The sequence below is a fragment of the Rhododendron vialii genome, chromosome 10a (assembly GCF_030253575.1).
Source record: "Rhododendron vialii isolate Sample 1 chromosome 10a, ASM3025357v1".
NCBI classification, from domain to species: domain Eukaryota; kingdom Viridiplantae; phylum Streptophyta; class Magnoliopsida; order Ericales; family Ericaceae; genus Rhododendron; species Rhododendron vialii.
In genome coordinates, this window is record NC_080566.1 from 34,756,491 (window position 1) to 34,783,882 (window position 27,392).

Here is a 27,392-nt window from a genome sequence, read left to right on the forward strand (position 1 = left end):
CTGTTGTAAAGGACCTGAGAAGCTGTCATCTGTCCCTGGAATTGGATATGCTTGGGCCTTGAAAAAGTGACAGGTGTCTTATGTCTCCCAACCGCTTCCTTTTATTTTTTGGAAACTCAAATTCATTGTATACATTGATTGCAAACTGATCTCCCTTGATGGCTGCCACGTGGCCCTTTTTAAATTGGTCTAAGAGCCTAAGTGCTTCCCTTGACGGCTCTGGCTCTGGCTCTTTATACAACCAAACTGATGTTGAAATCTTGAAACTAGTCTAGTTTCTTGATGTACAAGTTTAAACTACCCTTTTTGTTTAGTACATAGTAGAAATTTCAGTGAAAGGAATGAGATTTTTGATAACATAATGAATGACTAAACATTTGTAAATCCATTTATTGACCTTACTTCCATATTAGAAAAACTTCTTAAACGTTGGTTCAACTTTCAATGTCTAGCTAGTCTTCCAGAATATTAGGTTTGATGTTGATCGAACTTGTTGAAATGTAATTGGTAAGGATCTTAATCACTTGTATAGTTTATGCCTGGGTTCATTTGTTGACTTCTTGTCAACCGTGTATTCGTTTGGGGCTCGAGTGGGCATATAATTGTTGGGGGTAGGGTACCAATTTTGTTGGAATTTTATGCTCTTGTTGTGATGCCGCTTGATCGTGTTCTTTTTTTACTTTACAATTGATTAATAAAATCTCTAAACAAAAAAGGGGATTCCCTTGATTGATTTGATGCGTCCCCTTTGATCGGTAAAAAATAGTCATAACTCCTTTTTTTCAGGGCTTATTCCCAATTCCTTGTAGGCACAAACGATTTTGGCAATAAAAACAGCACACCCAAGTTTCATGTCGCAATAACCTTCTTGTAATTGTTATAAAGGACCTAAAAAGCTGTCATTTGTCCCTGGAATTGGATATGCTTGGGCCCTGAAAAAGTGACAGGTGTCTCATGTCTCCCAACCGCTTCCTTTTATTTCTGGGTACTCAAATTCATTGTATACATTGATTGCAAACCGAACTCCCTTGATGGCTGCCACGTGGCCCTTTTTGAATTGGTCAAGAGCCTAAGTGCTTCCTAACTTTCTTGGTCTATTTCCTAATTTGGCTCATTCCATTAACCATCTCCTATTGGAACTTGTTCCATTAAGTGCCACATGGTATTCATGACTTTGTCCTCATGTATTTTGTCCTTGTAATGCTTAAAATCTTAGGTAATGCAAGGAATATTCCCTGTATAGGCCATGAGGATTTGCCTGTGAATGCACCAAACCCTGAAAAATCTCAAGACAAGAACCCTGAAACATAGGACTTCGTCTGAATGATAGGGTAGTGTAGACTTGGTCCATCCTTGTCAGATTGCAATAGGTTTCTCACCCGTTCATCTTTTCGCAAATGGACCTGAATGACTTGGACTTTTTGATTGATCCAGAGCCCGGGCCCACTTTTCATATGGTAATCATTGGCATTTTACAAAAAAAAAAAAAAAATGTCGAAATGGATGTAAATAGGTGGGTTACAAACTTTATGATTCATCTATTTGGCATTTTACGATTTTATTTGTTACCTTTTTTGTTTCATTTGTCAAGTCTTTTATGTTACTACATACTATTTTACTTAGTTACGAATAGGTGTGAACAACTGCACAAAGAAAATATTAGTACGAAGCATTTTGGCTAGTTACGAAACATATTTGGTATAAAATTATTTGATTGAAGTAATAGCATAACTTTCTTTTTTATTTTAAACAGAGTAAACTCTCCTTGAAAATTGCCAATCTTGTATAACAAGAAAACCAACAAACTAAGCATATTTGATAGCAGCCTCATTCATTTGTGAAAGGGATATTTGATCACAACCTTTGGTTTGTCTTAGGATAGCTTCTTGATAGTTCAGTCTCGCATATCTCTCTCATGGTTTTCCCTTTGCCTGTACTCTCTCTCTCTACCCTGAATGCATCATATATGCCCAGTTCTTAACGCGTTTCTTAGTCGTTTGGGTTATATTTGGATCATCATCTTAGTCACATAATCCTTCGAAATGGCATGCGCTCCTTTTCTCAATTCTGGTTCTATGCTCGCGCTATCAATCCTCACTCATAAATTTTAGTTGTTTGGGATATTTTTGAAAGATGATTTCACACGAATGCACACTTGCGCTCCCGTACCCTCACCCACATTTATCCGCACCTACCCACACATTACGTGACTTACATCATGACTTTATGCACTACATATAACCGGCCCGGGCATTATTGGATACTATTTACTTAGCAATCATCTTTCTCACACAATCCCAATCATTGGATCATCGTCGAGTTCATAGTCCAAGGTAGATTCTCAAATAATCACAAATCTGGATTGCTTCCAAATGATCACAACCTTTGGTTTGTCTTAGGATAGCTTCTTGATAGTTCAGTCTCTCATATCTCTCTCATGGTTTTCCCTTTGCCAGTACTCTCTCTACCCTTATCTATAATGTGTTGCACGAAACACTAGATTGATTCGCCAAGTTAGTATTTCCTTCGTTCCATTTGAGAATTTCAACTTTTATAGGAACATAATAATTACATCAAAAAGTATTTAACTTTTCATTATGTCCCCATCAAAAAGTGATTTGATTGACGCAGATAGTAGCACTTCAATTTAAACGTACATAAGGGAAATAATCTAATTTTACCAAGTTTCTATTGTTGATTTTGGATTGTGGACTTGTCTTTTGGGACATCTCAAAATGGGATGTGGGACTATCAAATGGTACGGAGGGAGTATATTGTCGCACAAATCTATGAAATTAACAACTAACATCAATATGATTTGGGGAATTGGGTTAACGATTCTTTTGGTAGTTGAAAATGACCCAGGGATGCTGACGAGCAGCTCCCTACAGGGCGAATGGAGAGCGGCTGATCGAGCACGGACGGCTCGGATTGCATACAAATCTAAATCGTCTATTACTTGGTTAAGATCCAAGTCGTCAATTGTCGAGATAAACGGCCAAAGGGAGATGCTTGGCGGTCTATATAATGTATAGCACATATGGCCACACCCATTTCCTCAGTCAAATTTGACCACGAAAATGACTCAGCCATTTTTCCGCTCCTGAAATGGCTTCACATTAGGCATGAGAGAGGTGAAAAATGACTTTCAAGCCCAAATTAGATTGGCTTTGGGTGCGAGAATAGCCCACCTTTTCAGATACTCTTAACAGTCGACTTTTTTCTTTTAATAATTCCCTTCAAACCTTCCTAGAAAGTAGTCCCCTTTAATCTTTCCAGTAGCTTAATTATTTCTCCTTCCCATCTGTTTTCTTTGTTCTTTTTAATAATTGCTATTGATACAGTAATATATAATTTAATGTATCGTGAATCTTTTATGTGATTTATATACACGGGTCATACACATGTTATATTTAATATTTTCTGAATAATACTCCCTCCATCCCAATTTAATTATTCTTTTTGGGAGTTTGTGCTACTTTTTAATTTATTATATCTTGTAATTTATAATGTTTTAAGTGATTTCGAAAACATTATGTTATAGAACTAATCGAGATCTATTAAACAAGATACATATTTGATATGAAATTCATTACGAATTTAAAGATATAACTAATATTTTAGCTGGTTAGAATAGAACAAGAGACAATTAAATTGGGACGGAGGGAGTATAGTTCTGAAAATGCAAAATTGGATCTCATAGTTATAATTAACCAGTCTCTACTGTCTATTTATATTGTGGGTGCGTAATTTTTGACTTCCGAAAATGAAGTCCTGCCTCTGATCCATAACATAGAGTAATGACAAGCTATAAATTTTTTTTTAAAAAAAGAAATTATTTATGTAATCATATTTCAAGTTCATCATAGAACTCTTCCATAAATTAAATTGAATTATTCATATTTTAGGTTCCAGATCGATCGCGTTATGTATGCCAAGGGAAATAGATTAGGGTCCCTTTCATCATAATAGAAAAAGATTACCAATAGGGTGTGGCCAGACGATCGACAGTGAAAATTCATATCATCATATTAAGAAATCAGGAATGGAGTCAGAAATCTCAATCAATGGAATTGATGCCTAGAAACATACTTGATCTTTCTTTATATTTGCTTATCAAAAACTCAATAATTATAAGTGATTAACCATTCTAAGAGCAATGATTAATGTGCAAATAGCGTAGTGATATTCTTTTTTTTTTTTTAGCTGAAGTTTAGGATACTTTCATTGGTAGGAGAATAAAACAGTACGAAAGGCAAGCATTCCCATAAAGGGAAGATACTCATGCAAGCTATTGTATTTTGGGCTATTACAACTTGCACCACAGAATTGCCATCACTTCGAAAATTCACTTTCATTACATCAAAACACTCTACACAACTCCAAAGGAATGAGAAAGTTCCGCAAAGTGGAAGAAAAGCCCGCATAGAGTAGGACAAACCAGAGAACAACGACCTCCCAACGGAGGTCCAACCAAAAAGAAGAACAATCCTCCCAAAGGACAACGCGGTGGAATAGTCCCCCAAAGGAATGAGAAAGTCCCACAAACGGCGAAAGCCAGTGATAAACCATCGAACAACGCGGTGGAATAGTTGAGAAGAAGTGGCCGGTGCTGGTGGTATGTGGAGGATGAGAATGTAGGGGTGATGGTGGAAAAGAGAGAGGGAGAGGCAGATCACCCACGAAGGAGAGAAACCCCTCCACTGCAACCGTCGCATAAAGGTTTAAGGTGGTGTTCCAACTAGCCTTCCTTTTTAAAAAGTTCTTTTTCTTCAATTTTCAAACTCAAATATAATGAAAATGAAAAATAATTTTTTGATTTTTCTTGCACCGTATTAAAGATCTCAATGAAATCTATCAAACAAGATCCATATTGATAAGAAAATTATTTACATAAACATATGATTTTTAGGCTTGAAATTACCTTCCTTTTTCCAAAACCTTCTTTTTTTAGAGTTGGAACACCCCCTAAAACCCTTGTTGCATAGTACTAGGAGGATACATGGGCTTCGGGCCCACTACGCCTTCTCGAACCTACCAATAATTTACAGGGCTTGGAATTTTTTAGTCTACTTTTAGATGGGCTACTTTAGGGTGGGAAAAGCTCTAGGCCCAATTACTATGCAAAATGTGTCCAAAACGGTAACAAAGGAGTTCTGTATGGCCCGTTGGGCTAGTGGAAAAGAGGCTGGCTCCGGGCCAGGCCAGGCCCATCTTAAAATCATGCACGGGCTAGCTTGATTGTCGATTAGCTATATATAAAAGAATGATTGGAAAAGACCAAATCATGCACGTACGGTCGTTGTTTTAGTTTTTGAGAAATGGAAGATAACAATGTCTGGAATGATTGGAAAAGACCAAATCATGCACGGTCGTTGTTTTAGTTTTTGAGAAATAGAAGATAACAATGTCTCGAATGATTGGAAAAGACCAAATCATGCACGTACGGTCGTTGTTTTAGTTTTTGAGAAATGGAAGATAACAATGTCTCGAATGATTGAAAAAGACCAAATCATACATGGTCGTTGTTTTAGTTTGAGAAATGAAAGATAACAATATCTGGAATGATTGGAAAAGACCAAATCATGCACGATCGTTGTTTTAGTTTGAAAAATAAAATATAATAATGTCTGAAATGATTGGAAAAGACCAAATCATGCACGGTCGTTGTTTTAGTTTTTGAGAAATGGAAGATAACAATGTCTACCATCTTCTTCTTCTTCTTTTTTTCCTAGAAGACTAGGTTACATAACTTCACGGACATTGTCCTCGTCGTCGTTCTCCTACTTCCCGAACACGTTCTCCGCTTGCTTCTGTGCCTTTGGGGGGAGAGAGAGAGAGAGAGGGGGGATGACACAATGGGCCCCCAAGGGCTTTTTGGTCACTGGGCCAGCTGGATATAATGTGGACTAGGGGGAGGGGTGTCCAAATTATATCCCTCTGCGGGGTATATAATTATCCTGGCTAGAACATATCCGGCTCTCCCTTCCAAACAAACACCGGATATAACACAAGCCGAATTTCCATACCCGGGTCAATGTTATATCCGGCTTCCATCTCCCACTGCCAAACAGGCTGCCAATGAATAGACAAAAAGTATGCATGTAGGAATTGGTTATCAAAGTTTTGTTAATTTAGCATTACTGTTTTCAAAAAGTTGAGTACTATCCCAAAAAGATTGTTCGGTCCGCAGATCTAGAATTTAAAAATAATGCATCTCTACGAAAAAGACCTTCAAATTTTTTGGCTCTGGTTATTAAATATCAACGAGTTCTTTTAACTTATCAAAACAATTTGAAATTTTTCTTGATAAAATGCGTTCTTTTTAATTTCTCGTTTTGCGAACTGAACTACATACTGTAGTATTTTTTTTTGATATGTAAGGAGTATTTTTTTTTTTTTTTTTTGAAAATCTCTCGTAATGCATAATATTGAATTGATGAGAGTAAAAGTCTTGATGAAGAAGTGGCCGGCGGTCCTATCTCAACAACTTGTTATTATTGTTCAGAAAATTGAAATGGAGAAGACGAACACATCTATGAATTAATTGCACGAAAAGAAATGGTTTTGACAGGTAAGAAAACCCTACAAAAAGATAACTATTTATTTATCTGCAATGGCTGGCCTTTTTATTATTATTTAGAAAAAACAAACTGTCATCGGTTGCGACAGCTACTAAAATAGCACCAGTTTTCTGTTGTGGTTTTCTCTTTCTTGAGGTATAACTCAAATTCATAATACAAGAAACAATCAATACTAGAATAATATTGTTGGTAATGCAGAGTGTCCCGAGCCAGTTTGCGCGTACCTCGGACTGATTCCTACAGTCCCTCCTATAACCGTTTCACTGTTTATACGTGGGGGTGAGGTGGCTGTGGCTTCAAGAGTTGGTGGCTAGGAGAATCGAACGGAGACTTTAGGATGGAGCAAAAAACCAAAGTGCCTGAGACCACTTACCCAACTCCTAACTTTATATATAAGTCGGAAATGGAGAAAAATATAGATCAAAATTGAAAAAATCCATATTAAGAGAGCAAAAATTTCTATAAGTCCGACTTTTGAAAAGAGTGTCTTTTTTGATATTTTTCATCGTCTTATATGAATTTAACCTAAGTAGTCACAGTAATTTCATTAATGTGGTAGAGATCTTATAAAAAAAAAAAAACTGTTTTCCAATTTTGCGTGGCATTATATTTTTTTTATCAGATGCGTGACATTTATATTACATCACACAATTTGAAAAGTCCCCACTTTCAAATGAAATTTGTTATCGGCTCGTATAGTTGCATGTCTTTATCAAAAAGAAACGACTTCTCTGCTGTTTGGAGAGGATTGCACCCCTGTGTAATCTGGTGGTGCTGCCCGTTCCGCCCCTGTTTAATTTGGATGATTGGTTGACTGCAATGTCAATTGCGTAGCATATACGTGACGCGAAATAAATGTCACATCATACATTCGTTTCAAACCATAGTACATAGTAGAATTAGGATTAATGGTCCCAACATAAAACAGCAACAGCTTCCATTATATTTTTATTACATTCTTCCCCCTCTTAAATTCACTTAATTACCATCAAGATAATCAAAAGTCAAGGGGCTAAACACATCGCTCCCTTCTCTCTCTATCAACTCCACCTGCCCTTCCATCAAATGCATATACACAACCCAATCACCATTCCCCACCGGACTCGGCATCGGCATCACATAACCCGATTCGCCGCCCCACGGAAAATGGTACGACCCGAACACCGGCTTCCCCCACCCGAACTCCACTTTTGAAACCGGAAACCGCTGGCCCGACGAAACCACCAAAGCCGGCCCATTGGACCCTTCCTCCCCGCCCGCATAAATCCGAGCCAGTACTGGCTCGGGCCTTTGGGCCTCCACCCAATCAACTAAATCCAAGAAGTGGTCCTTGGTAACAGCACTTTCTAGAAACTCATGAACCGAATCGGCCGTTGAACTCAACGGCTGGCTGGTTAATACACGAACTGGCTTTTCCCCATATGGAATTGACAAGACATTTCCAAAGTACGAATTGAAGAGTTTGGACTTGTCGATCTTTCCTTCGCTCAATCTTATCCGTCCATCCACCACAATTCCTAGTTTACAAAATTGCCCTCTTTCTGTTACTCCTGCGGCGACTAGTTTCCATAAAAAGGCACAAAATGTCTCCAGCTTAGTCTTGTGGGCTCCATTGGCGCTTGCGAGTAACTGGAGGCGGGTGAGGTTGTCGGCGGAGATGTAGTAAATGCGGCTTATGAGGTGGTCTACGAGGGGATGTTCGGGTTCTGGTGGTGGTGGCAAGGCAGAGATTGGGATGTAGAGGTGATCTAGGGAGCATGAATAGAGTCCTGGGCGACGGGGGTAGAGAAGTGATCGGCGAAATGATGGGCGAAAAGAAAGTGGTATTGATCGAGCCGTCTCCGCCCATGAGACAAGAAACATGTTGGTGGAGTATGCGTCGGCCACCCGGTGATCGAATGTGCATGCCACCACCAGTCCGCCGCATTTGAGTTCTGTCACCTGTAACTCTAAGGAGAATTATTTTACGAAAAGTGAAGTACGACAATCACAGAGAAAACAGTTACTATTGATGTAATGATCGAGTAAAAGAAACTTCTGGTTTCAATCACACGTTACTTCAATACTTCATCATCACGTTTAAATCCTATGGAAACAAGATGTCACAACTGAGTCAACTGACACTATCTTTTTCTCATATTTTAAACAGAATATTTATTCTTGGTGGTTAAAAAACTTTTAAATGACATTAATTGGATCAGGTATTGCTTTCTTGGTTAGGGTGAAGAGTGGGTTAAGATTTCAAGGCAAGTTTAAACAAGCTACTATTCGGTTCGTTAAGTTTATTATGTATAAAAAATTCACTACAAGAAAAATTCAATTGGGTGACGAATGAAAATCGTCACAAATTGCATGTTTTTCGTCACAAATAATATAGGTGACGAAAAAAAATTTGTCGACTAAAGGTTGTCGAGGATTCCTACCTAGTGACGAAATCTATTTTTCGTCACCTATAGTACCTTTTGATGACGAAATATTTTGTCACCAAAAAGTGAATAATTGGTGACGAAATTTTTTTCCTCGCTTATTGTGCTTTTTGACGACGAAATTTTTTGTCATCAATTATTCCTTTTAGCGACGAAAGAATTCGTCACCAATGTGACACACATCGGTGACGAAATTTTTCGTTGCAAAAAATGTTTTCATATGGGAAAAAAAATCATTCTTTCTTGCTCCTGCTGGGTTTCGAACCCGAGTCTATTGAGTTTTTCGCGCAAGTTCCAACCAACTGCACCACACACACTTTTCAGTAAACATTTGAAATATCTAATATATAACACATATGTTTAACATGAAAATATATTTCGAATGTAATTTTGAACCTTTAAACATTAAAATTAGCAAATTTGATAAACATGAAAGTTGTAGGCAATTGAGTTATTGTTCAAACTCAATTTGAATTATCTCAATCGGAGTTTTTAGTAAAGAGTTATGTCCGAAATACATTTAGTGACAAAGCGCAATTCATAAATTTCGTCACGAAAGGTGCCCATTTGACGACGAAATATATTTTTCGTCACTAAAAGCGTTAAAATGGTGACGAAAAATAATTTCGTCACCAAAGTAAAGCATTTGGTGACGAAATAAATATTTCGTTACTAAATAGCTCTCATTTGGCGACGAAATATATTTTTTGTCACCAAATGATTATCTTTGGCGACGAAAAATAATTTCGTCACATTTTTTAAGCTTTCGGCAACAAAAAATGTCTTTCGTCACCAAAGGGGTACCTTTGGTGACGAAAATATTTTTTTCGTTGCTAAACAGGTATAATTGGTGACGAAATTATTTTGTCGCGGAAGTTATCAAAATAGTGACGAATTTATTTTTTCGTCGCCAAATATACTCATTTAGTGACGAAATTAAATTCCGTCACCACTTTTTCGTCACCAATTTTAATTTTTCTTGTAGTGATTCAAGCTTTTTGAGATTAGCTCATGTTTGGCTTAATTAAAACTTGTTTGAAATCGGCTCGTCTCTCATAAACAAACTAAACTTGAACATATGTTTAAAATTTGTTAAGTTATCAAATCAAACTTGATTAGCTACGTACCTGCTTGGCTTGTTTATCACCCCTAATTACAGAAAAAAAAAGAATAAAATCTTATTGAAACTCACATCACATTCTTGTGTTGATCAATAGGACCTTCCTTAAGAATACCTTAATTAATTACTCTATCTCATTCACGTTTTTAACACCAATAATGTCTTAATAGTAGTAGTTAATACTCCGGTCCATTTTCTACTATTATTCTAGGAACACGCTTTTAACACCCCACGTGTAATATGTCCATTGATAAGGTGCTGATATGTTCCAATCAACACCTCCCCCGTGTCCAAGGATATAGCTTGTCAACAGTTCGGGTAATCGCAACTGTCAATTAACATTTTCAATGGTTCAAAGTTGTTTTGATATTATTAGCGATAATAATAGGAGTATATTTTTACCTTCAACAGATCTGAACCATTAATTGTCAATAGTAACGGTCTAGATTGAACTGCACACATTTTTCTATAGTCAACTATAAAGCAGTCGGATCTGTGTCTAACATACATGCATGAAGGGTTGTTCCCTTATATACCTACGTACCACAATTCAGATTTGTGCAATGAAAGTAGAAAAGTGAGTTAAAAATATACTCCTTTTATGTACGAAATTACTATATATATATATATATATATATATATATATATATAGAGAGAGAGAGAGAGAGAGAGAGAGAGAGAGAGAGAGAGAGAGAGAGAGAGAGAGAGAGAGAGAGAGAGAGAGCGCAATTTTTAGAGGTGACAATTATATCAAAACGAGCCATTATTCCTGGGGTCAAGCTTCGCATTACGTACCTGGAAAAATCATTTTACGTGTTTGCATGGCTCTGGCTACACGTCGAGAATACTAAATACTTAATTGTAAGTAATTATCTCTTATTTCATTTTTAGATGAGTTGGTGGGCACCAAATATAATTTGGGATACTGTTGTAAATCAATCCTATTGTCTTTTTTCTCATTAATTTTTTTAGATTAATCATTCCTACACTACAAGAAAAAACACAATTGCCGACTAAAGGTTTAGTCGCCTAATGTGGCCTTTTTAGTCGCGAAATGGTTTTCCCGACTAAATAATTTGGTCGGCAATTTAGTCGGGGAATGAGAGTCGGCAAATGTAATTGCCGACTAAATAAGGTTTAGTCGGGTAATGTATAGAACATTTACCGACTAAATAAGGTTTAGTCGGCTAATGTATGATTTTAGCGACTAAATGGGGCGACTAAAAACTTGGTCGCGGTTTCTATTTTAGTCGGGAAATGTAACTTTTGCCGACTAAATATTTAGTCGGCAATAATAATCGCATTGTGGCCTCGAGTGATATTACAAAATAATTAAAGGGCCAAAGTGGATATATAATATTCCTCTTTCCTGTACACCTTTTGTATTTGCCTGGTTGGTTTCCTTTCCGGACAGAGCCTCCAAAGTCTCGAACCTGAGACCTTGTGTTTTATTTCACACCCAACTTGCCACTCCACCACCGGTATTCTCTGTTTACTTTTTGGTAATAAATATACTTATACCATTGGATTTTGTTTGTTTTACCCTCAATTTTTTACTGTTCATCCAACGTTTAATATTTTTATTTGAATCCATTATAGATCCTATAAAAATTATTCAAACTGCAAGTCATTCTTAAAATATTTTTTTATAGGTTCTTTAAAAAAATTAGCCCAATACGATTTGAATAGAGCTCTCATATGAGTTAGGGGTCTCTTAAGGTGTTCATTGAAAGGCTTTAGAGCCAAAAATTCATTATATGACCATCCAGGAAAAAATGATAAGAAAAATAAAATCTTTTCATCGGTCCAAACAAATTGAAAATTAGAGGACTTAATTTTTTTTAATCCGGTTCAATCTATTTGTGAATTTTTTTAAAAAATATGAATAAAAAATTAAGTACTCCAATTTTCAATCTATTTCAACTGGTGCGAAAATTTTATTTTTCTGATAATTTTATCCGAAATGGTCATAATTAATTTTTGGTTTTAAAAGCTTTCAATGAGCACCCTAAGAGATCCCTTAACTCATATGAGAGCACTACCCATATTGGATTGGGCTAATTTTTTTATGAAACCTATAAAAAACATCTTAAAAATGACTCGCAGTTTGAATCATTTTTATAGGATCCGTAATAGGTCCAAATAAATATTAAACATTGGATGAATAGTACACATTTCATAATTCTATTTGTAACTTGACGGAAAATGATGGCAAAGGCTTTAATTGTAAGCTTTTTTTTTTGTAAACTTTGGAGGTTAAATTGAAAATACGTTAAGTTTGAAAGCCTATGGGACATTGCGGTATAAGTTCAGAGGTTTTTTTTTATTTTTAATTTTTCCCATTTTTTTTTTACCAACACACTAAAAGATAATATTTCAATCACATTCATAAAAAGACAGAACCTATTCTCCAATACACAATTAGAACCATTATCACCCGAGCCCTATTTGAGGTATTTTTTGCCCGGTTAGAACCAATCTATTTTTGTTTTATTATATGGGTTAAAAAATCATTCTTTAACGAGATAACAAGGGTTTATCTAAACTTGATCGAGCCACAAATTTACCAGAATGAATTATTCAACAAGTGTAACAACATGAACGGTGTTGATCGTAATGATTTTCTCGCGATCGTGTGCCTTCTACAATAATGAGTGCAACATAAGACCTAGTTGACTATCAAGTAAATCAAAGTATAGATTGTAAACATAATTGTCGAGTAATTTTTTATAATGCCCGATCTGAACCGTTAGGATTTCACTTATTACCAATTATAACGTTGTCACCAAAATCGAAGATCACTTGATATCGGGGACCACATGATCAAAAGATATTTAATGAGTTCAGAGACGTTTTAGTGTTATAGTGAACTAACCAAGCCCTGCCTGAGGTCTTTTTTTGCAATCCAAATCATCTATCTTTGATGTAATACGAATTATAGATCATTCATACTAAGAATAAAGTTAACCGCATATGAATAGATACGTGATCGGCCTACAAAATTCTTTTTATTTAAGAATTTGCGTGCCGATAAATGGCTTTCCTTAACCCGATCGAACCAAAAATTTACAAAAATCTTATGATTAAGAAGGAAAAAAAAAGATAAAAAAAGAACGGCTTCGATCGGGAAGGTTGCATCGTGCTCAATGTCATCGGGACAAATATTTCCTTGAAATTAGTTTGAAAGGGAAAAAAATTAATAATTGCCGACTAAATGTAATTTTAGTCGGCAAATATACCTATTCCCTACTAAACTATTTAGTCGGGAAATATTTTTTCATTTATTGATTTTTATTTAAATTAGGAAAAATTGATATTCGCCGACCAAATGTAATTTTAGTCGGCAAATAAACCTATTCTCTACTAAATTATTTAGTCGGGAAATATTTTTTCATTTATTGATTTTTATTTAAATTAGGAAAAATTGATATTTGCCGACTAAATTATTTAGTCGGGAAATGTTTTTCATTTATTGACTTTTTATATTATGGAAAAAATGATATTGCCCGACCAAATGTAATTTTAGTCGGCAAATATTACCATTCCCTACTAAATTATTTAGTCGGGAAATGTTTTTCATTTATTGACTTTTCATATTACGGAAAAAATTGATATTCCCCGACCAAATGTAATTTTAGTCGGCAAATATTACTATTCCCTACTAAATTATTTAGTCGGAAAATGTTTTTCATTAATTGGCTTTTTATATTAGGGAAAAATTTATATTCGCCGACTAAATTCATTTTTTAGTCGGCAAAAATTATTATTTCCCGACTAAAATAGGATTTGGTCGGCAAAAATTATTATTTCCCGACTAAAATTATTTAGTCGGTATTTGTTCAACAATTGGCGACTAAATTTACTTTAGTCGGGAAATTTTAGTCGACAATGGTGTAATTTCTTGTAGTGCTAATGACTAGCAGAATCGAGAAAAAGCAACAAAAAAACATATGTATATATATATATATATGTATATATATATATATATATATATATATATATATAGAGAGAGAGAGAGAGAGAGAGAGATGTATCTATGTCATGGAAAAACATTAGAAACCACTAAAGACGAGAAAAGTTCAAAAATAGTTGTTTCATTAGTCTTTCGAACTTCTTTGAGCTTTGTCTGCTCTTGTTAAGATGAATGCATAATATTGTCAAAAAAAACATTTTAAGAAAAGCTAAAAATGAGGTAACTAATGTTAATAATGTCAACTGTCTTTAAGAATAAGGCCCCGTTTCATTAAGATTCTTATTTTTTAAATACTTATTTTCGATTTTACGAGACAGGTCATTCTCTCACAATATATCATTTTTAATTACTTATTTTGAAAAATAAATATTTATTTCCGTGGAACGGAGCCTAAATTATTTAGCCCAACCTCACCCAGAGAGAGGGGGAGAGAGAGAGAGAGAGAGAGTTATTGAAGGAATAACTAGAATACCTGAACACAAAGCACCCCTTGCTTCTTCTTAGGCACCAACTTGCCTTCAACACTCTCATCAGGATTATACAAGTCAAGATGACAGAGGTCCACGTCAGCAAAGGCCTCAATGAAATCAACTCCTCTGTTATTACAGAGAATCTCAGGCTCACCCACAGTGTTCTGGACTATCTCCCCAGCAAATGGGTAGTAGGAAACCAGAACCAGGGCCAAGGCCTTCTTCAAGACACAGCACATAGACCCAAATGTTAATAAGTTGTCCTCCTCTGGGGTCTTTTTGTAACAAAAGAAAACTCCCACGTCCACCGGTGGCAACAGCAAGTCCAGGTTGGACATTGGTAGCCAATGCTCTTGCATTGGCAGCACCGTCGCCACCACCTCTTTCTTGGTAACCACCACCGTGAAGTCACCTTTTACACCCATATTTTTGTGTGTGTGTGTTTGTAGAGAGAGAGAGAGAGAGAGAGAGAGAGGTTGATATGGGTGGTGGGAATGTGGGGAGATGGGGCATGATTTATAGGAACTGTAATTGGGTGGTTGGAATTTTATGTTTGTTTTTTTATAACGGTTGTTCGGACCAGCCTTTGCGCACCTCAATTAATTCCAAGGTCTTGAAGTCAACGGTCTAACGACAAGAAACTTAAACAGCTCCAAGATTTAGAATGTTTGCCCTTCGTGAAACTCGAACTTACAATCTTTGGGGAACCAAGCTAGCAAGCCCCTTAAGGCGTGGGATTAAGATTGTGATTGATAATTAGATAGGATTATTAATGAGGAAATAAATCATTTATTCATGTTGGTTTTGCACATGATTTGATTGTATGTTTGTAACATATTTATTTTGATTGTAGGTATTAGGGTCCCATCACCTTCACAATCTAATCACCGCCTCTAAGAGGAATTGGGACAAACTTTTTAATTTATACGGACTTTTTCACAGTGTCTTTTTAGTTGTTTTCTCTAAAATATTATAAGATTGATGCAAACCTTCTACATTATATTTTCCGTCTCAACGAGTGTAGTCGGAAAAATTCAAAAATATGACCAAAGTTTTAAAAAAAAATTGTGCACAAAAACCTAAAAAAAGACCATCATCAGACTTGTAGAAACTTTGGGTTGGTATGGGTAGTGGGAATGTGGGAAGTTGGGGGCATGATTTACTAACGTTTGGTTGGAATTTTATGTTGAGAGTTGCTATATGTACCGACCATGGGGGAGGGAAAACGTACCGACAGCCGCCAGCGGGCCGTCTCCGGCCACCGGACGGCCGATCCGAGCCGTCCAAAAATTTAAAAAAAAAAAAGCCCTGCACGGGAATCAACGGCATCCGAGGTGTGTCAGGTGCTTGATCCGATCACCTATTTTTCGTGTATATACACGTATATACATATATACACGAAAAATGGGTGCTTGGATCAAGCACCCTACACACCTCGGATGCCGTTGGCCCCATCGGTTTTTTTTTAAGAATTTTTGGACGGCTCAGATCGGCCGTCCGGTGGCCGGAGACGACCCGCCGGCGGCCGGCGATACGGTTTCCCTCCCCCATGGTCGGTACTCAGAGCTTGTCAATTGACGAGGACTTTAACTGCTCAAATAGGTTGGGCGGAGAATTTTTTATTCCCTCTCTCTCTCTCCTCTTTTTCTCTCTTTAAAATCTGGGCCATCCAAAACACGTTTGGACCGTCTGGATCGCCAATAAATATCGCCACGTGGTAACCGCTCAGCAGCCGAATACTTCTCGGGCAAATAGATTTTGAATGGAAAGTGCTTTTGGGACGTGGTCAGGGGCGAAACAAGAAATTTGTTTCAGGGGTGCCCAAATTTCCATAGATAAATTTCTAAAGATTAGTTTGCCTTGTCTGTTTTTTTTTTCATTATGTCTATTTTTTTTTATTGCATTTATACATAAGTTCAACACTTGTCAGCTATTTTTTGTGTTGTTCTTGTTTTTTTTTATGTTTAATAGTTAAAAAGTTAAGAGGCTAAGTGTTAGAGTGAGTTTTTTCGAGTAGCGGTTGTACAAGAGTTTTGTATACTCTGCGAAGCTCCCTAGATCTACGTATTTCTCTGCCTTTTGAGAGTTTTGTATACTTTGCGAAGTATCAGTACAAAAAATATATATATTGCCTGCAACGGCAATTGGAAAACGCCGGCAAGTTGCGTTTTTGCAAACGCCAAGGATGTCAAAGTCGACTTACGTTTCTGGTGTTTAAGAAACGGCGCAAAAGATCTATTGCGCTGTTTTTCGAAAAACCTCGGGATTGATTCATGAGTAAAGATCGCCTCTTTGGTGACGTTCTTTCCAAAAACGCTGGTAAAAGTCATCTTTGCGGCGTTTTTAGAAAGGCTGGCAATACTGGTGTCGGGAAAATCACATTTTCTTGTAGCGTATTTCTCCACCCCTTTCGTACCGATTTCATAATTTTCTCATGAGTTTAATTAGTTAAAATTTTCCATGTCGACCAAAATAGAAGCTTCACTACATAAGAAAAGTATACCGTTATAAAAATTAAAACGTAAAATTTCAACAGAAAAAACTTAACCAGTTATGAACGAAACATAGTGGTTAGGTTGACCTACCTACTGCAAGTTTTGCCGGGAGCACTTGATAAAGACGCTGTGGGTGTCCAATTGTTAATAAAATCACATATTTTTACCTACTACAAGCAAGATTTGTCACATCCTATACGTCTACATGCAAACGTTTTTTTTTTTTTTTTAATCACAAAGTGTTCGGACCAACTTACCCATATCTCAAGTTTGTTCCACTGTCCACCAGCAGAGGCCTATTTAAAGTCGGAGCAAAAATCCATCTGAAATAGCCAACAAAAATTTATTGCAATCTTAAAGACTTCGAACTTGAAACTTTTGAAGAGACTGAGTAAATCTCCAAATCCCGACAATGACCACCGTCTAGATGACAACGGAAAAGACGAATATAGTATATATAATAGTAAAACACGAACAAACGTACGTATACGTGCATATATGCTATTAACAGTATCGTTCACTACAAGAAAAATTGCATTGGGTGACCAATGAAAATCGTCACAAATTGTATGTTTTTCGTCAAAAATAATATAGGTGACGAAAAAAAATTTGTCGACTAAAGGTTGTCGAGGATTCCTACCTGGTTACGAAATCTATTTTTCGTCACCTATAGTGGCTTTTGGCAACGAAAAATTTCGTCACGGAAAAATGACTTGGTGACGAAATTTTCTTCGTCACCTATTGTGCTTTTTTGACGACAAAAAATTTCGTCATAGATTATTCCCTTTGGCTCGTCAAAGATGGCCCATCAATGACGAAATTTTGTCACAAAAGACATACTTATACGTGAAAAAAAATCTCATTTTCTTGCTCCAACTGGGTTTCAAACTCGAGTCCCCTAGGTTTCGCACGCAAGCTTTAACCAACTACACCACACAAACTTTTCAGCATATGTTTGAAATATCTAATATATAACACATATATTTAACATTAAAATATATTTCGAACGGCATTTTGAACCATTAAACATTAAAATTAACAATTTTGATAAACATTAAAGTAGTAGCTCTTTATGTTATTGTTCAAATCCAATTTAAATTATCTCAATCGGAGTTTTAAGCTAAGAGTTATGTCAAAAATATATTTGGTGACAAAGCGTAATTCATAAATTTCGTCATCAAAGGATAAATTTTTCGTCACTAAAAACGTAAAAAGAAGACAAAAATATTTTTCGTAGCCAACTTGGTTCATTTGGCGACAAAATATTTTTTTCGTCACCGAATAGTTATCTTTGGTGACAAAAAATAATTTCGTCTCCTTTTTTACTCTTTTAGAGACGAAAATTTTATTTTGTCACCAAATAGGTGCCTTTGGTGACAAAAATGTCTTTTTCGTCGCTAAATAGATATAATTGGTGACGAAATAATTTCATCGCGGAAGTTGTCAAAACATGACAAATTTATTTTTTCGTCGCTAAATATACTCATTTAGTGACGAAATTAAATTTTGTCGCCACTTTTTCATCACTAAACATACTTTTTCTTGTAGTGGTTCGGTATGATCCAATCCTCTCTTTTTAATGAGATATACATTTGTGGCACTAGTAAATTAATCCTACACAAATATCTGGCGGGTTTCTTTTAAGAAAGAGGAACCCTCAAACCAATTGTGGGAAAATTGTCGGCTCCCACAGTCTTTTCACACGCTTATGTGTTGGGTGAGATAGCCCTAAAAATCGTTGGTAAGGAAAATCGAACCTCGGACGGTAGATGAGAGCTAACTCCTAAGTCGCAGGCCAAGACCACAAGGGGAACCCTTCGGGTTACCAACGTGGGACAATTGTCCGGTCTATGAGATAGAAACAACAAGAACAAACTATGGTACTGAGAGTACTTATACGTTAACATAAAACAAAGAACCCAATTACGTGCATGGCAATGCCTAGTAGCTAGGAAAAAGACATTTTCTTTGATGTTCACTTTGGCTCTAGCAAACCATATCCTTAATTGTATAAATTCCTGTTTGCATATGTAAAAACTTTGGATCCAAAAACTTTGCAATCATTTCAAATCATTCCACACCCATCAAATGCTGGACTTACATCTAGCATTCCATCACATCGGCAGCTTTTGAGATCTATCACATGTAGTCATTTTTGGAGGTCTACCATTTTGAGTGTAGATTATTTATTTTTCAATTATGAAATGGATGGGGTTTGCTCAGGTAAATTGGTGTTGTAGAAACATTTTCTTTTATTTTGATTGGCAACTTGGAGAAACGTTATATTAACTCACAATCCATATTCTGACCACAATAAAAAATGCAAAATACTAAAATAATTAGGCTCCCAAACGGGCCCTTACACCCAATGTGAGACTTATCTTAAGCAAAGGAAATTCGTCAAATAGTTCGGTTAATTTCTCCATGTAACTAACTAAAGTGCTAAGACCATCTCCAACAGCCTCGGCACTTGAGGTGTTTGGAGGTTTCGCCGAGCAAAACCGTGCAAAACACACACGCAGCAGCATCGCCTTCTTCCACATCAGAATACCCTCCGCTACAGTGACTCGCTAGTGGGGGCGAGTCACTGTAGCCCTCGTCTCTCTCTCTCTCTCTCTCTCTCTCTCTCTCTCTCTCTCTCTCTCTCTCTCCCCGCCTTCACAACAACTTTGCTGGCGAGGATTGACGGCAACTTCGGCAAGGAATTTGATTGGAAAAATCGGGGGTTTGATTTGGGTTTTCTTGGGGGGATTGTGAATGACAGAGAATTATGGGTTTTCAAATTGTTCGAGAGATCGAGATAGAAGGGGTAACGGTGCTGGGGATCGAGAGAGAGAGAGAAAGAACGATGCCGGAGACAGGAAAAGAAAGAGTGGAAAATGGGTTTTGAATAGGCCAATTGCTTAGGCTGTTGGGAGGTTGATACTTGTAAGGGCTAGCTAAACACTAAATTTGCCTTTTTGGATAGTCTCTTTGCCTAGGATTAACTTGAGGCTATTGTAGATGCTCTAAGTAGCAATTACTGCATAAAAAAAAAAAAAAAAAAAAACTAATCTTATCGCCCGTAACTTGAGTCGTACAAATTTTTATGTAAATACCTAATTGTTGGGCGGCTATTTTGGTTAGTGTCTTATCCACATTGTTTAGAATTGGAAAATTCATGACTGGTCAGTTAGTATGTGACAGTCTATTTGGGTTATATTTTGTGTAAATTTTCATTCTGCATATTAGCTTGCGAAGTTTCGCTCAAGTTCAAGCTAACCCCAAGTGAGTTGTCGCAGTGGTTAATCGATTTGCTTCGGCAAGGTTTACCACCCTAAGGTCGCTGGCTCAATTTTCCTCAACAATGATTTGTTTTGGGCCAGGCTATTTGCAACTGCGAATTTGTTATATGTAGCCAATTCATAAGAAGGAATCCAAAAATTTCCTTTTATGAATTGGCTACATGTAGCAAATTCGCAGTTGTATTTAACAGCACCTTTTGTTTTTAAGGCCACCTCACTTCACGCAAACGCGTGGAAAGAGTTGTGGGAGGATCTGGAGAGATTAATCTGTTTCATCGGGACACTTTTCATTACCAAAAATAAAAAAATAAAAAAGGTTTAACTCAAGCTAACAAGCTAAAAAATTAATACTGTAAGGATATGATCAAGCGTTTACCATCACTACAAGAAATTTGGAATTTCCCAACGGTTTTTTTAGTAGCACTTGGAAAAACAGTTGGTATAAATGGTGTATAGTAACGGTTTGCAAAACGTTACTAGAAACAGAACTATAGCAACGGTTTTTATGCAACTGTTACTAGATTACAAGGCTATAGCGATGGTTTTTAATAACCGTTACTAAAAACTAGACTATAGCGACGGTTTCCAATAACAGTTACTATAAACCGGACTATAGTGACGGTTTTCATTAAGCGTTAGTAGATTTTTACACCGCCAAAACCAATTCTCTTTCATACGATCGGTTTTCCAAATGTTGATCAAATTATTCTCGTAAAAATTTGATTTAGAAAATCTTCTTTATCGAAATACAATTTCATAAACAAAATGAGTTTTTTTATCCGATCAAGTGTGTAGTGATACCCGATGAACTTCATTTTTGGTACGAATGAAGTACTCATTAATATGTAAAAGATAAACGATGCCGATCGAGAAAAAAATGACTCAGGTGGGGGTCGGGTCTTACAATCTAATACTTTAATATCTCAGGATCCATCAAATGTGGTCCGATCAGGCGATCGCCGATATCGCCGATATCCAACGATCTTCGATGTTGGTGACAGTGACGGAATTAGTGAGATGTGAAATCCCAATGGTTTAGATTGACGATTATAAAAATTGAGTTTGTAATTACATTTAAAATATATACGTTCAACAAATTACGTCTTGTGTTGTACTTGAACGTACAGTAGCCACTCGACCACGACACAACCGTGATGATCGAGACCATTGATTTTGTTTTTAATGTTGATTAAATCATTCTCGTAAAAATTTAGCTTGATCGAATTTAGAAAACTTCTTTATTGAGATAAAATTTTATTAATAAAATAAATTTTTTTATCCGATCAAGTGTACTATCCATACGTGTGTACTATCCATACGTGATTAAAGATCAGACCGTCCGGCTAGGTGGGGAGCCAGCTCCTCACTCGTGTACTGCATCCAGCTCATCACTCCTCTTCCACAGTAACAGCCAAAAACTTGAACATCCTTTCAATATTTTCCATGCAATGAATTAGTAGTCCATGTAATAGACAGCTAGCCAACGACGAATACCATAACACAATTATGAAGTCCATGAAAGAATTCGTGCCCGTGATTGATCCGAAACAGCCAATAACCAGTACAGGTCTATAAATTGTACAGGCACCAAAACTGCATGTACTGAAAATTGAAAGAGGAGTCACTAGTCGTACGTCTTGTACTGATCAGCAATATGCGTTCCAAAACAATAGTTTTCCTAGGCTTTTTACTGGTTAATAATTACTGTACTGTTTATAGACCTAAAGAGAACATGACGGCAGAAGGTTTATTCGCACATTTTAAAAAATACGGATAGATTATGTTGTCATTTTTGAACCATGAGGGGATATCCGGACATGACGATAACTACAGGGAGTGAAAGTGGACTTTGCCCAAGATAGATTACTGGAGATCGAGGGTACTCAACATGATAAATAGTATTGAACCAACTTAAATCAGCTTTTTTTTTTTTGAGTGAGCTAGATCTGTCCCTGGGTCGAAGGATTAGCCCAATCACCATTCATTACAATCTTGCCCGTCAATACCACACAACACACAAAATTAATATTATCATTTATCATAGGTCTGTGGTGTTTTTTTTCCTTAGTTACTCGGCAAAAAAAAATTATCGATCTTTTAAAAAGAATACCAAGATTAAAGGGATCAATTAACGGCACAGCGACAATCGCCACCCAAGACCCAAAACCAGAAGGCAAGACACCAACCAAATTAAACAAAAAGAACGTCGGAAATAATACACCCAAGCATAACTACCATTAATAGTGCTTGACTACTATTACACACCATAGTCAAGTCTAGGGGGCCAGAAAATTGATGGGGACAATCGACGAAAATTAAGCTCCCAGTTCTTCCTAGCTAAATGCCGTACGTGTAGTAGTTTGATATATTCCCTCTTAATTGGCTGCACAGGCACGTTGATATCGATCGATTTTGGCAACTTCTGCAAATTGTTCTCATCGGTCAATCCTCGTTATGATCTAGACAACTGCAAAATTTCCACAAATTGAAAACATGCATATTGGTCCAGACTATCATGTACTTCCTTGAGGGGGAGGAAAGGAAAACAAAGTGACCGGGCCCGAGCCCAACGTCAAGCACTCAAGTCTACCCCTCCTTGCACGATAAGTTGATACTGAGAACCAATTAAAATGTTTGGAAGACCCAATGTGTGATGGAATGGAAATTTCATCGATCGGGACACTCTTTGTCACCCCGAAAAAAGAAAAGTTGATTCCCAATTTGGCGGCTTCTGCAAAAACAACACGCCTTATCTCTTACCACCTAACCACCAAGTGAATGATAATGTTCCTACCAAATAATTTGTTGTTACGTAAATTGTTAGGACTGATGGGGCTATGAGGAAAATTCAAACAGCATATGTGGTATTGTTGCAAACATACCCTCATAGGGGGTGTTTGGGAGCTTACTTTTTGGCTTTTCATTTTTAACTTTTTGTCTTTTTAAATGATGGTCAGAATGTATTTTGAATTTGGTAGAGTGTTTTGATGATATGTGCAGAATGCATTTTTCAATAGGAGTAGTGTTTGGGATGTATGTAATGAAAATAAATTATGGATTGTTTTTTTACCATGTTGCCCCTGATTAATGGTATATAATGTGTATGAATAATGTTTTAACCAAAAAATTTTAAGTTATATTGCGAAATTATTTTCTTCTTCTTTAATTGAAAGTCTCAAACTATTTTTTATATTATGTTTTTTTCGTTTGAAGTCTTTTTCATTCATACTTTATATTTTGGTACTTGATAGCCTCCAACAATGTTTTTATTTTTTATTAAAATAATAATTAAGTTAAATCGAAGTAACTGCAAAAAAAAAAAAAAAAAGAATATTTCGAACTATCATTAATCCAAAAAAAAAAAACACGAGGGGGGTTTTGGGTATTATCTGAAAATGGTAGAAGATGTGCACCAGAATTGTGAGGAGGATAATGTGAAGTCGCCATTTTTTTTAAAGTCTCTAATTTTTATCTGTTCTGTTAATTAGAAGTCTCCAATTTTGTTTGCTAATTAAGAATAAAAAAAATAGACGACTAACTTTTAAAAAAAAAAAAACCTCAAATCCAAGTAATTGCAAAAAAAAAAAAAAACAAAGAAGAAAAAAGAGAAGTGGAAAAGGAGAATGAGAAAAGCTCCTCCTTAGCTATTTCTCACTTTTGCTCTCTAAAGTGAAAAGCGGAAAACACATTCTTCAATTCTCAGCCAAACAACTAAAAGGCGTAAATGTGAAAAGGAAAAGTGGAAAATGAAGGGAAAATGAAGGGGCCGAACAGGCACATAAACGCAAAGATTTCCCTACTAAATCTATTTGAAATCTACATACCATTAGAATCTTATATATTATTGCAGGACGATTTTTCGTAAGAAAATTGGGAGCGACAAAAAAGATAGTATTGGTCATTGCCTTTAAAACACTAATTAAAATTAGATATTTGAAAATTTGAAATTTACCCAGCACAATCCATGTATAGGATGGACGAAGATAAAAATACAAATATAAATCACTCAAAATATCTTGTTGCCATTGGAATATTTCTAGAATGGAAGGTCTATAAATTTCTGATAAAGTTCAATATCTTACCAAAATCCGTAGTTGATGGTAAAGGCACAACCCTATTTATTTATACTAAAACATAACAGGTCTCAAACGCCACGGTTCAATCTGCGTAGACATGACGCTCGCCAGCGACCAACAAATACAACTAGACTTGTCTGTTGATATGATAGGCCGTAGGTTGAAATGGTTGGTGGATGAGTGCAATTAATGAAAAGACAAGGTTTGGTCAATTAATAGAGGTCAAGACAATTGATGTTGCCTCTCTCTTGCCACTTTGGTTAAGATGGAGAAATTAGCTTAACTACTTGTTGAATTCCCTTCTGATTGTTGTTAAGTGAAATCCAAAAAATAATCATGACCTCACCTGTTGCCACTTCAGAAATTTTTTCCAGCGTTCACACGAAATTTTTATCCACAAGTGAAAGTGAAAAAAGCACGTCATCAATCGTAGGCGATTTGAGGAAAAACTGCAGGCATTTTTAATCATGTCGTTCACAGTTATTAACAATTTATGGTATTTTACTATTTTGTTCACACAAATCAATAAGTTATGGCATTTTACCATCTCGTTCACAAAAACTTTCTTTCTCAATAATCACTCTATCGCTCACATACTAATCTACAACTTATTCAGTAGCGGAAATTAACAACTTGATATTTCTCGACAACTTATTCACTATCAGAAAATACCTAACAACTTGATTGCTACAAATTTTTTCTTATAACTTACTCGCTACCGGAAACACCCCTAAGTGAGTTAAACAAATTTCTTCGTTATATGTTTTCACTCAACAAATAAAAAAAAAAATTCGTTTTAGCTAAGTGAAAATATATAACGAAGTAATTAATTTTTTTTGCCCACTACCATTTTCCAAATTTTCCAAATATTAGTTCCTACCTTAGATTTTTGGATTTGTTTACTAGATTAATTCACAAATAGCAAACAAAATAATATAGTACAATCAGATGCCTAGACAAAAAGTCTAGAATACCCCCGTTTCATATTTTCACCTACTTTTGTTGCTTAGTTTAACAAGGGTCAAGAAAAAATTTTATTTTATTTCTTACTATACGCTAATCATTTTTAGTTAGACTTATAAAATTGATGGGTCCAATTTTTAAGCCATATAAATTAACATGTAATCATGATCAGCAAACCACTTAGAGGGCGAATGATTAGAGAGTTGATCTGCTCCAATTACCCATGTCAAACCCAGTTTTGTCTGATTGAAGTGGTTGCTATAAAGTTAACCCCACATGGTTGATTATGTCCAACTTATGGACACTAACCCCATCTTTATCTTGACGTAATTACTTTTGAATTTATTGGTGAGGAAGTCTAACTAATGCACACTTAATACTATTTCCAAGGTACCAACTCCCCACATAGACATTTCAAGTGGAGTGGTCTTTCCTAGGAAAATCACCAGCATTATTGATGGGACTAACCTTGCATGTTAAGTTCCTAGTCCTTTTTTTTTTTTTTTTATAACTCGGGTTTCTAGACTAGCTGTCACGCTCATAGCTCATTTTATGTGCGGATTCTTTTTTTCTAACTCAGTATTTAGCCCGGTGGAACAATTAATAAGAGAGACCAACTTTATCGCTCACTAGCTTGAGGCTCAATTAAAGTGATGACAAAGTCTCTTATGGACTAGCCTATGACATAGGAATCGATAGCAAGCGAGTGAGAGTCGAATCCTATGCCGAAAATTTCTTGATATCCATGGTTGCTAGGTGCACTTCACCCAACCACTAATGATTCATTTTTGTGGGGATTCTTGAAGATTTTACCTCCATTTTCAATTGCATTAGAATGTGATGGTGGATAAAGAAATGAAAGTTAATTTGCAGTATGTAGGGAAAACAATGTCATAAAGTATTCCTAGAACTGATCGACAAAACTTATGTTGATGTATCTCAGTTCATTGTACATCACGTGGTCCATATTCCACAAAGCTTTTAATTCTGATATTGTTCTTAGTGAGAAAAAGATTTCAGTTCGCCAAGACAATCAACAGTGGTGTTCCGTGTGCTATAATTCTAGCTGAATTAACCTGGAAGATAGACCTTATAGTTGCAATCTCAACACTCTCTGCAGGCAGAAATTTTGTTTTAAGGAGACTATGTGAAAACTCAAGATTCGATTCGCTTTTATTCACCTCCGAAAATAGTTAATAACTTGATTAATTGCAACAAATTCTTTCTCAAAACTTATTCACTAAACGCGTATCAAACCCTAATATTTCCTTTTGATTTATTTTTATGTGTCTCCTAGAAGGGGGCGCTACTGAGTATCTTTTCTTTCCTTTTTTTCATTACGAAATATGCGACCAACCAACCCACATTAGGCAAAAATAAATACATCTCTCAAATTTCATGAGCAATCCCATTGAAAGAACAAAAATCTTTGTTTTAACCGGAAAGTGGGTATTGAATAAGGAGTCGGTACATAGATATTTATTACCATAGGTGATGTGACCGCGGGTTTAGACTTTTGCAGTACTAATGTAACAGTTTATACATAGGCAGGGAGTTGCCCTTTTGGAAAGCAAATGATGAAGATTTGTTGGTGTATTGAACAACAATCCATTGATTGTAGAGTTGGTTGTGGGTGGTTGATAACAACTAACAAGACTTTAATGTGTGGGAAAACCTATTTTGGAGTAGTGGATAAGATTTTTGGAAAACAGTGAGTAAGCAGAGATGCTTATGAAGTTACTAGCAAGACTTTTATGTGTGGGAAAACCTATTTTAGACTAGTGGATAAGACTTTTTGGGAAACCGTGAGTAAGCAGAGATAGATTGCTTACGAAGTTAACTTAAATTTGAGAATTTTGTTTTTATTTAAATTTTTTTCGCATTTGTTAGTTTTGCACCAAATTTTTGTGGGTTATTAATTCGTTTGAACGAGAGGAATTGAAAAAGTAACTTTTTTTTTACTTTTACCCAAGTATTTTGAGAAATAACCAATTTTTTAGC

The 27,392-nt window shown here is 36.1% G+C and overlaps 1 protein-coding gene across 1 annotated transcript; it reads right to left on the minus strand.

Moving 5' to 3' along the window:
* Positions 1–7,394: 7,394 nt before the first annotated feature.
* LOC131304045 (coniferyl alcohol acyltransferase-like) lies at positions 7,395–15,074 on the minus strand. Its single transcript, XM_058331141.1, has 2 exons — positions 14,576–15,074; positions 7,395–8,525 (listed from the first exon to the last, which is right to left on the minus strand). The coding sequence occupies exons 1-2, from the start codon at positions 14,996–14,998 to the stop codon at positions 7,563–7,565; spliced, it is 1,386 nt and encodes a 461-aa protein (XP_058187124.1). The 5' UTR covers positions 14,999–15,074; the 3' UTR covers positions 7,395–7,562.
* Positions 15,075–27,392: the final 12,318 nt, after the last annotated feature.

Coding starts and splice junctions, on each gene's coding strand:
- LOC131304045 (XM_058331141.1), bottom strand. CDS start 14,998: ATGGGTGTAAAAGGTGACTTCACGGTGGTGGTTACCAAGAAAGAGGTG. Junction 8,526..14,575: donor AAGGGGTGCTTTGTGTTCAG/GTATTCTAGTTA, acceptor TTAGAGTTACAG/GTGACAGAACTCAAATGCGG.